General features: G+C 50.0%; 2 protein-coding genes across 2 annotated transcripts in view; both read right to left on the bottom strand.

The window, feature by feature from the left end:
• The window catches only part of LOC135086140 (uncharacterized), a 221,352-nt gene that overhangs the window by 55,671 nt on the left and 150,215 nt on the right, over nucleotides 1-15,466 (bottom strand). The gene's annotated exons all lie outside the window — the stretch shown is intronic.
• Nucleotides 1-15,466, bottom strand: part of LOC135085899 (poly [ADP-ribose] polymerase tankyrase) — a 77,671-nt gene that overhangs the window by 29,868 nt on the left and 32,337 nt on the right. The window contains exons 10-17 of the mRNA XM_063980684.1: nucleotides 14,883-15,045; nucleotides 14,050-14,129; nucleotides 11,963-12,116; nucleotides 10,394-10,462; nucleotides 9,868-10,033; nucleotides 4,469-4,614; nucleotides 4,236-4,309; nucleotides 2,594-2,762 (exon numbers count right to left, since the gene is read on the bottom strand). Of these exons, the coding sequence (XP_063836754.1) occupies nucleotides 2,594-2,762; nucleotides 4,236-4,309; nucleotides 4,469-4,614; nucleotides 9,868-10,033; nucleotides 10,394-10,462; nucleotides 11,963-12,116; nucleotides 14,050-14,129; nucleotides 14,883-15,045 (1,021 nt within the window). The remainder of the gene's footprint in view (nucleotides 1-2,593; nucleotides 2,763-4,235; nucleotides 4,310-4,468; nucleotides 4,615-9,867; nucleotides 10,034-10,393; nucleotides 10,463-11,962; nucleotides 12,117-14,049; nucleotides 14,130-14,882; nucleotides 15,046-15,466) is intronic.

The following is a 15,466-nucleotide window of genomic DNA, read 5'->3' as shown; positions in this document are numbered from 1 at the left end:
CTTCTCTGGAGCCTCGCTCTCTCTCTCTCTCACCCTAGAACCCAGAATCCAGTGATGACACTAGAATCTTCGCTGCCTTACTCTAGGATCTCTCCCTCTCCCTCGCTCTCTCCCTCCCTCCCCCTCACCTGTCGGCGGCGTTGGGCGGTGTTCCCGCCCGCAACAGCAGCGCGGCAAGCTCCAGGTGCCCGTACGAAGCCGCGTTGTGGAGCGGCACCAGCCCGCCCTTGTCTCGCGCGGAGACACGCCTCGCCCTCTAAGAGAGCCTGCCCGACTTCTAACATACTTTCTTGACTGTTGGCGGCGAAAGTGTGTAGAAGTGTCTTGCTCTGGATTCTCCCTCCCTTTCGCTCCCTCTGTCTCTGTCTCCCTCACTCTCCCTAGAACCCAGAACCCAGTGGTCGCACTAGAAGCTTCGCTAAGTGTCTTACTCTAAGGTCTCCTTCCCTCCTTCTCTCTCACTCCCTCCCTCCCTCTCTCTCGCTCTCTCCCTCCCTCTCTCTCTCTCCCTAGAACCCAGTGATTGCACCAGAATCCTCGCTAAGTGTCTTAATCTAAGGTATCTCTCCCTCCCTCTCTCTCTATCTAACTCCCTCCCTCCCACCCCTCTCCCTTCTATATCTAGCAGAAGTATCTCTCGCTCACTCCCTCTGTGTCTCCCTCCCTCCCTCCCTCACTTTCTATAGAACCCAGAACCCAGTGGTGGCACCAGAATCTTCACTATGTGTCTTACTCTAGGCTCTGTCTCTCCCTCTCGCTCTCTCTCTTTCTCCCTCCCTCTCTCTCTCTGTCTTGATCTCTCCCTCCCTCTCTCTCACACTGTTTCTCTCTCTCTTGATCTCTCCCTCCCTCTCTCTCTTGATATCTCCCTCCCTCTCTCTCTCTCTTGATCTCTCCCTCCCTCTCTCTTTTGATCTCTCCCTCTCTCTCTCTCCCTCCCTCCCTCTCCCCCTCCCCTGTCGGCGGCGTGGGGCGGCGTGCGGGCCCGCAGCAGCAGCGCGGCAAGCTCCAAGTGCCCGTACGAAGCCGCGTTGTGGAGCGGCACCAGCCCGCCCTTGTCTCGCGCGGAGACGCCGGCCCCGCCCTCTAAAAGAGCCTGGGCGACTTCTAACATACTTCCTTAACTGTTGGCGGCGAAAGTGTATAAGAGTGTCTTGCTCTGGATTCTCCCTCTCTTTCTCTCTCGCTCTCTCCCTAGAACCCAGAACCCAGTGGTCGCACCAGAATCTTCGCTTAGTGTCTCTAAGACACTTTCTTGCCTGTCGGCGGTAAAAATGTATAGAAGTGTCTTGCTCTGGATTCTCCCTCTCTTTCTCTCTCGCTCTCTCCCTAGAATCCAGAACCCAGTGGTCGCGCCAGAATCTTCGCTTAGTGTCTCTAAGACACTTTCTTGCCTGTCGGCGGTAAAAATGTATAGAAGTGTCTTACTCTGGATTCTCCCTCTCTTTCTCTCTCGCTCTCTCCCTAGAACCCAGAACCCAGTGGTGGCACCAGAATCTTCGCTTAGTGTCTCTAAGACACTTTCTAACCTGTTGGCGGCGAATTAAGTGTATAGAACTGTCTTGCTCTGGATTTTCTCTCTCTTTCTCCCTCCCTGTCTCTCTCTCTCTCGGCTACTAGAACCCAGTGGAGACACCAGAATCTACGCTAAAAGTGTCTTCTCTGGGGCCGCTCTCTCTCTACCTTCTATACCTAGCTGTATCAGAAGTATGTCTCTCTCGCTCACTCTCCCTAGAACCCAGAAGTGGCACCAGAATCTTCGCTCAGTGTCTTACTCTAAGGTCTCTCCCTCCCTCTCTGACTCTCTCTCCCCTTCCCTACCTTTCTCTCCCTCCCTCTATATCTCTGTCGCTCCCTCCCTCCCTCTCTCTTGATCTCTCCCTCCCTCTCACTCTCTCCCTCCCCCTCTCTCTCTCTCCCCCTCCCTCTATCGCTCTCTCCCTCCCTCTCTCTCGCCCTAGAACCCAGAACCCAGTGATGACATCAGAATCTTCGCTGCCTTACTCTAGGATCTCTCTCCCTCCCTCCTCTCTCTTTAAGATACTTCCCTACCCGTCAGTAGTGTATAGAAGTGTCTTACTCTGCTCTAGATTATCTCTCTCCCTCTATTGCGGTCTCCCTCTCTCTCTCCCCCTCACCTGTCGGCGGCGTTGGGCGGCGTTCCCGCCCGCAACAGTAGCGCGGCAAGCTCCAAGTGCCCGTACGAAGCCGCGTTGTGGAGCGGCACCAGCCCGCCCTTGTCTCGCGCAGAGACACGCCCCGCCCTCTAAGAGAGCCTGCCCGACTTCTAACATACTTTCTTAACTGTTGGCGGCGAAAGTGGATACAAGTGTCTTACTTTGGATTCTCCCTCTCCCTCCCTCCCTGTCTCTCTCTCTCTCGGCTACTAGAAACTAGTGGAGACACCAGAATCTTCGCTAAAAGTGTCTTCTCTGGGGCCGCTCTCTCTCTCTACCTTCTATAACTAGTTGTATCAGAAGTATGTCTCTCTCGCTCACTCTCCCTAGAACCCAGAACCCAGTGGTGGCACCAGAATCTTCGCTCAGTGTCTTACTCTAGGGTCTCTCTCTCTTCCTCCCTCCCTCCCCCTCACCTGTCGGCGGCGTTGGGCGGCGTTCCCGCCCGCAACAGTAGCGCGGCAAGCTCCAAGTGCCCGTACGAAGCCGCGTTGTGAAGCGGCACCAGCCCGCCCTTGTCTCGCGCGGAGACGCCCGCGCCGCCCTCTAAGAGAGCCTGAGCGACTTCTAAGTTGTTGTACCCGGCTGTTGGAGAAGAAAACATGAGAAATCGCTCAGCTGTTGAGAGAAACTAAGGGCCTTCGCCCACGGCGGCTTTTTGTAGTGATGCTGCCGCGCGTTTCGTTTACAAATTACAACTAAAGTCTAGATATTAGCACGTCACTACCTTGTTTAATATACCACGCAATCTTGTATACCCATTCTTATGATACACCATACAAGAATGCATGGTAAATTCAGTGAACTGCTCCTGAATCGAATGTACCTACTACTACTATTTCTATTTATTTATATTAACCGGCAGACAGTGGTGACTGAGTTTGTTGCGGCGCTTCTTCTCAGCACTTGCCAAATGTTGGTCTCGAAGCGCTGGTAGGGTAAAAAGATTATGAGACATGTAGAGGCTCCTTAAGAGCAAAATGACGATTTGTAAGAACTATTTATTAGTCTAAACAAATAAAGAAATTTTGACTTTTTTTGACTTTTTTTTTTGACAACGCACTACAGAAGTGATGCCAACGCGTTACTCACTCGCTACAACAGCGCGACTGCATCGCTACAAAAGTCGCTGTGGGCGAGGGCCCTTAGGGACTGTGCACAATATTGGGCAGACACGACAAGAGATTTTTAGGTGACGAATAATATAAATAGAATTTTAGAAGCTTTAACGCTACGGTGGAAATTGCAATGTATGCTACCGTTTCCGAATTCCTAAGTAAGCCGTGTGGCTTGCTAAAACATTTACCTACAACTTTTCTTTTACTGGATATTTATTAGTTTGTTCCGGCGTTTCTTCTCAGCACTTGCCATGTTTGTCTCGAAACGCTGGTAGGGCCCAAAAGATAAAGAGACATGTAAAGTGCCCCATAAGGGCTACCTTTTCTTTTTTATTATTTACTATATTTTGACGTTCATAAGTGCCACTTGTGGTCTAAACTGAAGAAATATTTTTGATTTTGATTTTTTTTATTTTATAAAATTCACGGGCTGCTTACACAATAATACGCATCATGTGGTTATCGTTTGTATGGCAGTAGTTAGCTAGAGACCTTTAGCTTATATTTTCGTTGTGTTTATTACTGTATTAATAAATTAATGTTGATTTTGATCCCGTGATTGTAAAACATAGGTGACAGAATACAGATGGTAAACAATGAGTAGATATAACTATCTGTGTTTGGCCTTTAAATGGCGTGCAGTGTCTTGCAATAAAACACTTAACATAACGTGCGATAGTGGTCAAATAACTGCCTTCTTATGCATTAAAAAAATGGAGCGAGATCAAGCGAGAAGCTCAAGACCGAACGAGATGGAGGACTGTTGTGGACGCCCTCTGCCCCATCTAGGGGACATAGGACCATAAGTCAAAGTAAGTCACAACAAGGTATCAAATTAGCGAAAAGTCGTAGTTTCGTGTCCTATTAGACAATTTTTCCTTTTTAATAAAATATTACAATTATTTATTAGTTAAAAATTTAAAATATACAATAAACTTACCCGCTAAGTGTAGTGGCGTGGAATTCCTTCCGTGTGCGTCTCTACAGTTCACGTTTTGTGGAGTTATTAGTTTTCTGTAAAAAAAACAAAGCATATCACTTTTATACCCGGCTTGACTCCCTTCCCCCAAAACGCCTCACTTTATTTATGGACGCTCCCTTATTTGTGAGTTTCAGAGAGAAGAAAAAACTTTATAGAAATCAAATAAAAAAAAACATAAATAATTTCCCTACCTAGCTCTGGCCAAGTCTCCTCTCTTGGCCGCGTCCAATAGTGCCGCGTCTCCCCTCAGCGCGTCGGCCGTATCGCTGTCCCCCGCTCGTACCAACTGTAGTGGAGTTAGACCGTCGCGATTTCTTCTTGTTGGGTCCGCACCATGCTGGAAATATGAATGAATGATTTTTTTTATACACAACCTAAGCTCTTGGCCTGATGGTAAGTGATGATCAGGCCGAAGGTGGAAGCGAGCTTCACCCGGAATCCTCAACCACGGAGGAACTGGCTATCTTACCTCTAATTGCCGGAACACAACAATGCTGTTAACATTGTTGTTATGGCGACAGACTTAGGTAAGATGGTGGTAGCTAGCCACAGGCGGACTTAGAACAAGCCCTACCACCAACCAAACCGAACAGAAAAATATGCCCCCACTGGGAATTGAACCCGGGACCTCTGCGTCTGAAGCAGGTGGTTTTACCACTAGACCACAGAGGCGGTTAATCCCACTCCCGTATTCACAAACATTACTATGAAGTCTCACAGTGCGCGTGGACGCACAGGGTGACACACGAACCAATCACAGATCTCCATTCAACGCTGTGCGTTTGATTTGCTGCTTCACTTAAGCAAGCATCGTTTGTGAGTACGGGCGTAAATGATGATGAAGATGATGATAATGACCAAATAAGACTCACCTTAAGCAGTAACCACACGATCTACACTTACTTGCCTCAGTCACATTCCTGCAGTGACCTGTCTCGGTTTTTCTATTTATACTAAGCAGGGTAAAAAACTCTATGTTCAGCAGTGGACGTCCTATGGCTAAAACGATGATGATGATAGTGACTCACCTTGAGCAAATCCCACCACCGCCCATGGTTCTTCCTGCCTCACGGCGTACGAACCGAATTTCGGGAGAGCGCGCGGATACTTGCTCTGGGCTCTTTTCCCCGGTCACTTTGCTTGACTTCCTACAAATTTCTCTGATCCATGTCCCTTCTCAGAGTCAATTCTCCCCCTTCTGGGGCTTGACACCACAAGAAGAAATAAATACGGTACTTCGCGTCGGGCTGCTATCGTTGATAAATGTCATCACTTCTTCTCATAATTTCGCCTGATTGTGTGAGAGGCCAGGAGTGCGCGAACTCGCGCAGCGCGATCCAGTTACTGCGACTAGTCGTGAGGTCCTGGTGATAAACAGGTCCTTGCTCGGCTACTCACCTTGAGCAGTAACCGTACTATGTCCGCTTTGCCTTTGGCAGCGGCTTCATGCAGCGGCGTAAAGCGCCACAGGTCAGCTGCGTTGACGCCGGCGCCGGCGGCCACTAACAGCTCCGTCACCTCGTAGTCAAATCCTCCACTTGCCTATGACGTATTTCCTTGGTAGGAACTTAGTAGTTACTTAGTAGTAACCGCCGGTTTTCACAAACATTACTATGAAGTCTCACAGTGCGCGTAGACGGACAGGATGACACACGAACCAATCGCAGAGGTCTATTTAACGCTGTGCGTACGATTTGATGCTTCACTTACGCAAACATCGTTTGTGAATACGGGCGTAAATGATAATGAAGATGATGATAATAACCAAATAAGACTCACCTTAAGCAGTAACCACACGATCTACACTTACTTGCCTCAGTCACATTCCTGCAGTGACTTTTTTTTTTTTTTTTCTTTTTTTTTTTTTTTTTGAAGGGACGCGCGCTGGTAGCTTGAGGAGCTTTTCCAGCTTCACCGGGCAGAGTGGCGAGTACAGAAGGTACTCTAGCCGTTTGGCGATCGTCGGTGCGCGTGCCGACGAGGCCGAGTGTGGGCTTCGCTGTCTCGGTTTTTCTATTTATACTAAGCAGGGTAAAAAACTTCGATACCGCGATGCAGGATTGTAGGCGCGGCAGCGTGCGCCGTAGTAAGGTATGTCAGCGCCATCTATTGAGCGCAATCTGTATTGGCGCGTTGATAGATGTCGCCACAAAGTGCAGGCCAAATGCCCGCTGTCAGGAAGGCGCTGGATGCAATCTAGAAATCCTTGAGGGAGGCCTATGTTCAGCAGTGGACGTCCTGTGGCTGAAATGATGATAGTGACTCACCTTGAGCAAATTCCACCACCACCCATGGTTCTTCCTGCCTCACGGCGTACGAACCGAATCTCGGGAGAGCGCGCGGCAGCGTTGCCAGACGTCCCGATTTTAGCGGGACGTGCCGATTTTTAAATCAAATTTAAATGTTCCGCGCGGGACAGGCTCGGTCCCGCTTTTCGGGGAGAGACACTCACTTCACCAGACTATTGTTTGAAACGCCGTATTATTCTAAAGATTTTTTTTTTATTTTTATCAATTTTGGTTTATTTTTTCTTTTTTTATTCTAAAGACGAATTTAACGATAGAGTTAATCTGATTTAAAATATTATTTTTTTGTTAAAATACATTTTCTATGGCTACTTTTGCTATCTATTGTCACGTAAACGTAATTTTAAGTCAAATAAAAAGATAAATATTTGAAAACCTTAGATTAAATACGTTTTTTTACTATGTCCCGCTTCTGACAGAAGAATCCCGCTATTTTCACTCAAAAAGTACCAAAGTCCCGACTTGGCGAAAAAAAAACTGGCAACCCTGGCGCGCGGGTACTTGCTCTGGGCTCTTTTCCCCGGGCGCTTTGCTTGACTCGCTACTAATTTCTGTTGGGCGCAGTATGTCTGGCGCGTTGATAGATGACACCACAGGTCGTGCTCCTGCAGTGGAGTGGATGACTCACCTACGGCCGAATACTGAAACGCTACTCAAATCTTTCACTCAGCTGACGGGCTCCTAAATTTAAGTATCCTTCAATTTTAAATGGTATTCTCAAACGCCACTCAACGGATTTGAAGCCGTGATCAGCTAAGCAGCTCTCAAATTGTTACATAATGGCAACATTTACCAAAAAAAGTATGTTTTCATTTACACAAATGATAACTTTACGTTTTTTATACATTACACGCAGCATCGTTTGGTTATGTATTGTCTTTTATGGAAATATACTCAATCAACTTAACATAGAACAGTTTATTTTTAGTTTCTATTATATATAAATCTCGTTTTGTCATATAAAAAAATTAATGCTTGCATTTTTATTTAATTAAAAAAATAATTTTAAAGGTGATACTTTTTATTGTTGAAATCTATTAAGTGGCGATCGTGGACCGAAACGTAACCACAATTGACATTTATCATTGTTGACAGAGCATCAAATTGACAAATCAACAACTCTTGGAAATGCTGCTATGCGATGTCCCCTTATTCCTCAGAAATAGGCATGTTTATGTATTGCGATTTCATAGCAGCTATTTTGGTTGTTACTTCGTGCACTATACGATGCACAGTTGGCTGTTAGATGTGGAAGATATCACCTAGTACACGTTCATAACTTCCCGTTGCGTAGAACAGTAGGGTTATAATAAGTATTTGGTCCACTGGTTGTATGGCATTTGGTGAGGGGTATCAAAGAGCTTCCAAATTATGAATCCAGAAACAACACCGTTTCTTTAGAGACGCGGAACCTCGCTCGGAATTGCATGTCATTATAATAATATTTTTCAATAGCGTTCAGCCTTATTGCGTTCCTGCGATTAGATCTAGGTATTTCCTCGAGGCTCGAAAGAAATGATAACGATGACACACATTATTTACCACTATTTAGGTCGTTTTAGGTATAACAATAGGATTTAAGATACCGCGCAAGCACTCTCAAATTTAACAGCTGCTTAAGACGATTTGACAGTTGTTTGAGTAATGCTTAGCGTTGAATGGCGTTTCAGTATGCGAAAATTCATTTAAGTGGCGTTTGAGTGCAACTTAATTTGAGAGGTGCTTAAAAATTGAGAACTGCTCAGATATTGTTTTGAGTATGCGAAATGTAAGTTTAGGAGCTGCTTAACTATTTGAGAAGCCGTCAAATATTTAAATGGCGTTTCAGTATTCGGCCGCTAGAGTAGTAACTTGACGATATCAGCCTTCCAATTAGCGGCCGGAGCCGGAGGCCTATGTTCAGCAGTGGACGTCCTGTGGCTGAAACGATGACTAACCTTGAGCAGTAACCGGACGATGTCCGCTTTGCCCTTGGCAGCGGCTTCATGCAGCGGCGTAAAGCGCCACAGGTCCGCCGCGTTGACGCCGGCGCCGGCGGCCACTAACAGCTCCGTCACCTCGTAGTGGCCGTATGAGCGGCACGCATGCACTTGCTTAAGTGCAGCAGCACATCGAACGCACAGCATTGAATAGAGCTCTGTGATTGGGTTCGTGTGTGACCCTATGCGTCCATGAGCCCTGTGAGACCTCATAGTAATGTTTGTGAATACGGGCGTTACTTGCCTCTGTTATGTTCCTAAATGACCTGTCTCGGTTTTTCTATTTATACTAAGCAGGGTAAAAAACTTCGATACCGCGATGCAGGATTGTAGGCGCGGCAGCGCGTGCCGTAGTAAGGTATGTCAGCGCCATCTATTGAGCGCAATCTGTATTGGCGCGTTGATAGATGTCGCCACAAAGTGCAGGCCAAATGCCCGCTGTCAGGAAGGCGCTGGATGCAATCTGGAAATCCTTGAAGGCCTATGTTCAGCAGTAGACGTCCTGTGGCTGAAATGATGATGATAGTGACTCACCTTGAGCAAATCCCACCACCACCCATGGTTCTTCCTGCCTCACGGCGTACGAACCGAATCTCGGGAGAGCGCGCGGGTAAGTCTGGGCTTTTTTCCCCGGGCGCTTTGCTTGACTCCCTACAAATTTATCTGATCCATGTCCCTTACTCACCTTGAGCAGTAACCGTACTATGTCCGCCTTGCCTTTGGCAGCGGCTTCATGCAGCGGCGTAAAGCGCCACAGGTCCGCCGCGTTGACGCCGGCGCCGGCAGCGACTAGCAAGCTCCGTCACCTCGTAGTCAAATCCTCCACTTTGCTTATGACGTATTTCCTTGGTAGGAACTTAGTAGTTACTTAGTAGTAACCGCCGGTTTTCACAAACATTACTATGAAGTCTCACAGTGCGCGTAGACGGACAGGATGACACACGAACCAATCGCAGAGGTCTATTTAATGCTGTGCGTACGATTTGATGCTTCACTTACGCAAGCATCGTTTGTGAATACGGGCGTAAATGATAATGAAGATGATGATAATAACCAAATAAGACTCACCTTAGCAGTAATCGCACGATCTCCACTTACTTGCCTCTGTTATATTACCTGCCTCGATTTTTCTATTTATAATAAACAGGGTAAAAAACTTCGATACCGCGATTCAGGATTGTAGGCGCGTTGGCGCTGTTGGGCGAGTGCTACCACTAGCTTGTAGTGGCGTGTCGATGGATGTCGCCACAAACTGTAGGCCAAATGCCACCTGTCATGCCTAAAATGATGATGATAATGACTCACCTTGAGCAGTAACCGTACTATGTCCGCCTTGCCCTTGGCAGCGGCTTCATGCAGCGGCGTAAAGCGCCACAGGTCAGCTGCGTTGACGCCGGCGCCGGCGGCCACTAACAGCTCCGTCACCTCGTAGTGGCCGTAGGAACACGCGTTGTGGAGTGGGACTAGACCGCTGCGAGAAAAGTGGGCAATATTATTTATAACTCTACTAGCTTTCCGCCCGCGGCTTCGCCCGCGTGGAATTTTGTCTCGTCACAGAAAAATTTATCGCGCGCGTCCCTGTTACAAAAACCGGGATAAAAACTATCCTATATCCTTTCCCGGGACTCAAACTATCTCTATACCAGATTACACAAAAATTATTGTGTACACAAAATAATTATAAATCTGTGAGATGAAATCAATTGTTACCCTCATGTGACCGCTTAGGTTTTGATGGGCTAAGAGCGGTTTCGCACTACGTCCGATCGAAATTACATGACTGTTATTGAGTATGTGTATTATAGCAATATGAATTTAAAATTCCTCTTACCCTTTATCCTTGGCGTGGACGTCTGCCCCTCTTTGTAATAACAGTTGTGCTAGAGGTAATCTGTTGTATCTGAAAACAAAAGTATTTAAATATAAGTAATTTATTTGAGATGAATTGTTACGTCTGAATAGCATGCTGCATTAAAGACGCTTCTAATTGTTCTAGCTGTGAATAATTGTAGCAAGTTTATTCCTCAATTCGAAGTGAGTCGAATATGTAATGGCGGCTTTCATATAAAGCCTGGTCTGTGAGCACGTAGAATTTTGTCCAATGACCCCAAGCTACCCATTCTTATCGCTCGCGCGTAATTATATTGCTGTCGCGACTGTGCGACGGGCGCCCGCAGCGAGTGTGCGAGCGCGACAGCAACATAATTACGCGCGAGCGATAAGGATGGGTAGCTTGGGGTCTATGAACGAAATTCTATGTGCTCCGCGACCGGACTTTAGCAGGGTAATTTCCTAGACGACATGCTCCGCTCTAGACGAAGTCTCCGTCACAGTATGCTGCGGTGTGTCTCGACGTCGCCCGTCCTGGCCGCTTCCTAGACGCTTCTAGAAGCACTCACCCGGCGGCGAAGTGTAGCGGCGTGGAGTGGCGGCCGTCCTCGTCGCGACAGTTGACCAGTCTCGTTCGCGAGCAGAGTATGCTGCGGTGTGTCTCGACGTGGCCCGTCCTGGCCGCTTGCTAGACGCTTCTAGAAGCACTCACCCGGCGGCGAAGTGTAGCGGCGTGGAGTGGCGGCCGTCCTCGTCGCGACAGTTGACTAGTCTCGGTCGCGAGCAGAGTATGCTGCGGTGTGTCTCGACGTCGCCCGTCCTGGCCGCTTCCTAGAAGCTTCTAGAAGCACTCACCCGGCGGCGAAGTGTAGCGGCGTGGAGTGGCGGCCGTCCTCGTCGCGACAGTTGACTAGTCTCGGTCGCGAGCAGAGTATACTGCGGTGTGTCTCGACGTCGCCCGTCCTGGCCGCTTCCTAGAAGCTTCTAGAAGCACTCACCCGGCGGCGAAGTGTAGCGGCGTGGAGTGGCGGCCGTCCTCGTCGCGACAGTTGACTAGTCTCGGTCGCGAGCAGAGTATGCTGCGGTGTGTCTCGACGTCGCCCGTCCTGGCCGCTTCCTAGAAGCTTCTAGAAGCACTCACCCGGCGGCGAAGTGTAGCGGCGTGGAGTGGCGGCCGTCCTCGTCGCGACAGTTGACTAGTCTCGGTCGCGAGCAGAGTATGCTGCGGTGTGTCTCGACGTCGCCCGTCCTGGCCGCTTCCTAGAAGCTTCTAGAAGCACTCACCCGGCGGCGAAGTGTAGCGGCGTGGAGTGGCGGCCGTCCTCGTCGCGACAGTTGACTAGTCTCGGTCGCGAGCAGAGTATGCTGCGGTGTGTCTCGACGTCGCCCGTCCTGGCCGCTTCCTAGAAGCTTCTAGAAGCACTCACCCGGCGGCGAAGTGTAGCGGCGTGGAGTGGCGGCCGTCCTCGTCGCGACAGTTGACTAGTCTCGGTCGCGAGCAGAGTATGCTGCGGTGTGTCTCGACGTCGCCCGTCCTGGCCGCTTCCTAGAAGCTTCTAGAAGCACTCACCCGGCGGCGAAGTGTAGCGGCGTGGAGTGGCGGCCGTCCTCGTCGCGACAGTTGACTAGTCTCGGTCGCGAGCAGAGTATGCTGCGGGCTGTTTCGACGTCGCCTGTTCTGGCCGCTTCGAGGAGCCGGAGCGCTGCTGCGTTTGCGCATGCATCTGGAGGCAGAAAAAAAAATTCAATGAGTAGCTTATAGCGACTACTTCTCAGTTCATTCGTTCATCATCAACAGCCCTTTACAGTCCACTGCTAGACTATGAGCCTCCTCCACTATAGTGGAGGGTTTTGCCATAATCTCCACGCTTGGCAGGCGGGTTAGAGATCGCAGTTTAAAAGATTGATGTTTTTCAGAGAGCGCTGCTGCCCGTTCATTTCAGCCAAAAGATGTCCACTGCTGGACAAAGGCCTTCCCCAAAGATTTCCACAAAGACCGGTCCTGCGCCGCTCGCATCCAGGCGCCTCCCGCGACCTTCACCTAGTGGGAGGCCTGCCCACGCTACGTCTTCTGGCTCGTGGTCGCCACTCAAGAACTTTCCTGCCCCAGCGGCCATCAGCTCTACGAGCTATGTGCCCCGCCCACTGCCACTTGATTTTAGCGATTCTGCGGGCTATGTCAGTCTGGTTCTCCTACGGATCTCCTCATTTCTGATTCGATCACGCAGAGAAACTCCGAGCATAGCACGCTCCTACTACTTCTCAGATCCGTATGTTATTACTGGCAACACTGTTCAAAGACCGCGGTATTTCGGACGTTCGAAATCTGCCCAACCGAGTGGATTTGACGATTGACTTCTTTCTCCAAGTTGGATCTGCCCCTAAAATTATTATGCATTTCGGAATATAGTTCGTTGCAATTGCGTTTCACCGTGTGTTCTGGGCCTTAGATGTCACTAGCGGCAGCACTGTGTGATAAAAAGAGATGTCACGCATCTCTCTGTCTCTTGGAACCATGTCGACGGGAGTGTCTCGGCCTAGTGTCGTGTCTCGGCCTACTGTCGTGTCTCGGCCTAGTGTCGTGTCTCGGCCTAGTGTCGTGTCTCGGCCTAGTGTCGTGTCTCGGCCTACTGTCGTGTCTCGGCCTAGTGTCGTCTCTCGGCCTAGTGTCGTGTCTCGGCCTAGTGTCGGGTCCCGGCCTACTGTCGTGTCTCGGCCTAGTGCCGTGTCTCGGCCTAGTGTCGTGTCTCGGCCTAGTGTCGTGCCTCGGCCTAGTGTCGTGTCTCGGCCTAGTGTCGGGTCCCGGCCTACTGTCGTGTCTCGGCCTAGTGTCGTGTCTCGGCCTAGTGTCGTGCCTCGGCCTAGTGTCGTGTCTCGGCCTAGTGTCGGGTCCCGGCCTACTGTCGTGTCTCGGCCTAGTGTCGTGTCTCGGCCTAGTGTCGTGTCTCGGCCTAGTGTCGTGTCTCGGCCTAGTGTCGTGTCTCGTCCTAGTGTCGTGTCTCGGCCTAGTGTCGTGTCTCTGCCTAGTGTCGTGTCTCGGCCTAGTATCTTGTCTCGGCCTACTGTCGTGTCACGGTCTAGTGTCGTGTCTCGGCCTAGTGTCGTGTCTCGGCCTAGTGTCGTGTCTCGGCCTAGTATCTTGTCTCGGCCTACTGTCGTGTCACGGTCTAGTGTCGTGTCTCGGCCTAGTGTCGTGTTTCGGCGTAGTGTCGAGTCTCGGCCTAGTGTCGTGTCTCGGCCTAGTGTCGTGTCTCGGCCTAGTATCTTGTCTCGGCCTACTGTCGTGTCACGGTCTAGTGTCGTGTCTCGGCCTAGTGTCGTGTTTCGGCGTAGTGTCGAGTCTCGGCCTAGTGTCGTGTCTCGGCCTAGTGGTGGCGGGTGGTGCGCTATGGGCTGGGCGTCGGCCGTCATTTGGCCGAGTGGCGAGTGGCGAGACAGTGCACGTTCAGACCTGCCGAGCGAGCGAGCGAGACAGTGCGGGGCAGCGGGAGCGTCGATACTCAGCCTAGTAAGTTGAACGGGAGTCGGGCTACTGTCTCGTAATAATCACTCGGCGCTATGTTCATACGCAAGGCTTTACTTGACTAAGGCAGAGACCCGTCTGTCTCTGTCTCGCTTGCGAACTGTGGCTTATACATTGTCTGAAGTCAAGTTTACCGGCGGGCGGGTGGTGGGCGTCGGGCCGGGCGTCGGCGCCGCACGCTAGAAGTAGGCGGCGGCTCCGGGAGTGTCTGGGCCTAGTGTCGTGTCTCGCGTGTTAAGGTAGCAGTTCGTGTTGCGACAGAGACAAGAGACTGAGACAGAGGATCGCGACCGTTCCTTGACTAAGGCAGAGACCTGTCTATCTCTGTCTCACTTGCGAACTGTGGCTTAGGCGATTATCACACTGCGCCGCGCTCCGCGTGATTTCATATAAAAAATCCCGCGCGCAGACGCGTTGTCAGTGTGTTGTGCCGCGCGTGTTTTCTATACAAACTGAGGTACTTGCATACAATGATTAAATCTGTCGTCCCGCGTACCGCGGCGGAGCGCGGCGCAGTGTGATAAATTGTCTAAAGTCAAGTAAAGGTGGCGGTTCGCGTTGTGACAGAGTCAAGAGACTGAGACAGGAGATCACGACCGTTACTTGACTAAGGCAGAGACCTGTCTATCTCTGTCTCGCTTGCGAACTGTGGCTTATACATTGTCTACTCCAGTGTTTTTCAACCTGTGGGTCGTGACCCCCTGGGGGTCGCAAAGCTTCTATAGGGGGGTCGCGAGAGGTCGTAAAAACCTCCTCAGTAAAAAAACATTAGTTACTACAAAGACAGAATTATCCGAAATCGAATTACGCAAATGCATTAAAATGTTGTATGGATTGAAGTATTCAGTCCCTATAAATATCTTTGTAACATTATAAAATGCATGAAAGAAAAACGCGAACGGTCGGGGGGTCGCCGAATATTTTTTCATACTAGGGGAGTCGTGTTATGAAAAAGGTTGAAAAACACTGGTCTACTCTAAAGCCAAGTTTACCGGCGGGCGGGTGGTGGGCGTCGGGCCGGGCGTCGGCGCCGCACGCTAAAAGCAGACGGCAGGCCGCGGCGGAGTCCCGGCGGGCCGCTAAGGATAGGGCGCTTTCGCCGCGGGCGTCGCACGCGTTCACTTTTGCTCCTGGAAATGGAAGGGACCTTTAGAAAAGCCGTAGAACTTATGAGAATCGCATGGAAACGAGTTAGGCCCGATTTCCACCAAGGTCCAAGGCAGAGCGGAGCAAAGCAGAGCGCTGAAGCAGAGTAAATACAAATGAGTAGGTCATCTTCATAGAAACGCCCGAGCGCGGTTTGTATGTGAGCGCGCCAATACGTATGCGGCGCGCTCACACACACACACTGACAAAATTTAGCGGGAATTAGCGGTTGAAGTGTCGGGTCGCCAAATTTTTCTATAGAATTTGACAGCTGCGGCGGCGCGGCGCGTAGCTGAGAGGAGATGTAGAAATAATGAGTTTTATTGGTTATTCTAAACACCTCTCTGCTCTTTTCTGCCTTGGTGGAAGCCGGGCCTTGTGTGGAAATACTGACGCGCAAGAGGA

Source organism: Ostrinia nubilalis, chromosome 30, assembly GCF_963855985.1.
Source record: "Ostrinia nubilalis chromosome 30, ilOstNubi1.1, whole genome shotgun sequence".
NCBI classification, from domain to species: domain Eukaryota; kingdom Metazoa; phylum Arthropoda; class Insecta; order Lepidoptera; family Crambidae; genus Ostrinia; species Ostrinia nubilalis.
Note: the sequence above shows the minus strand (reverse complement) of the source record. Positions and strands in the feature narration are given on the sequence as shown.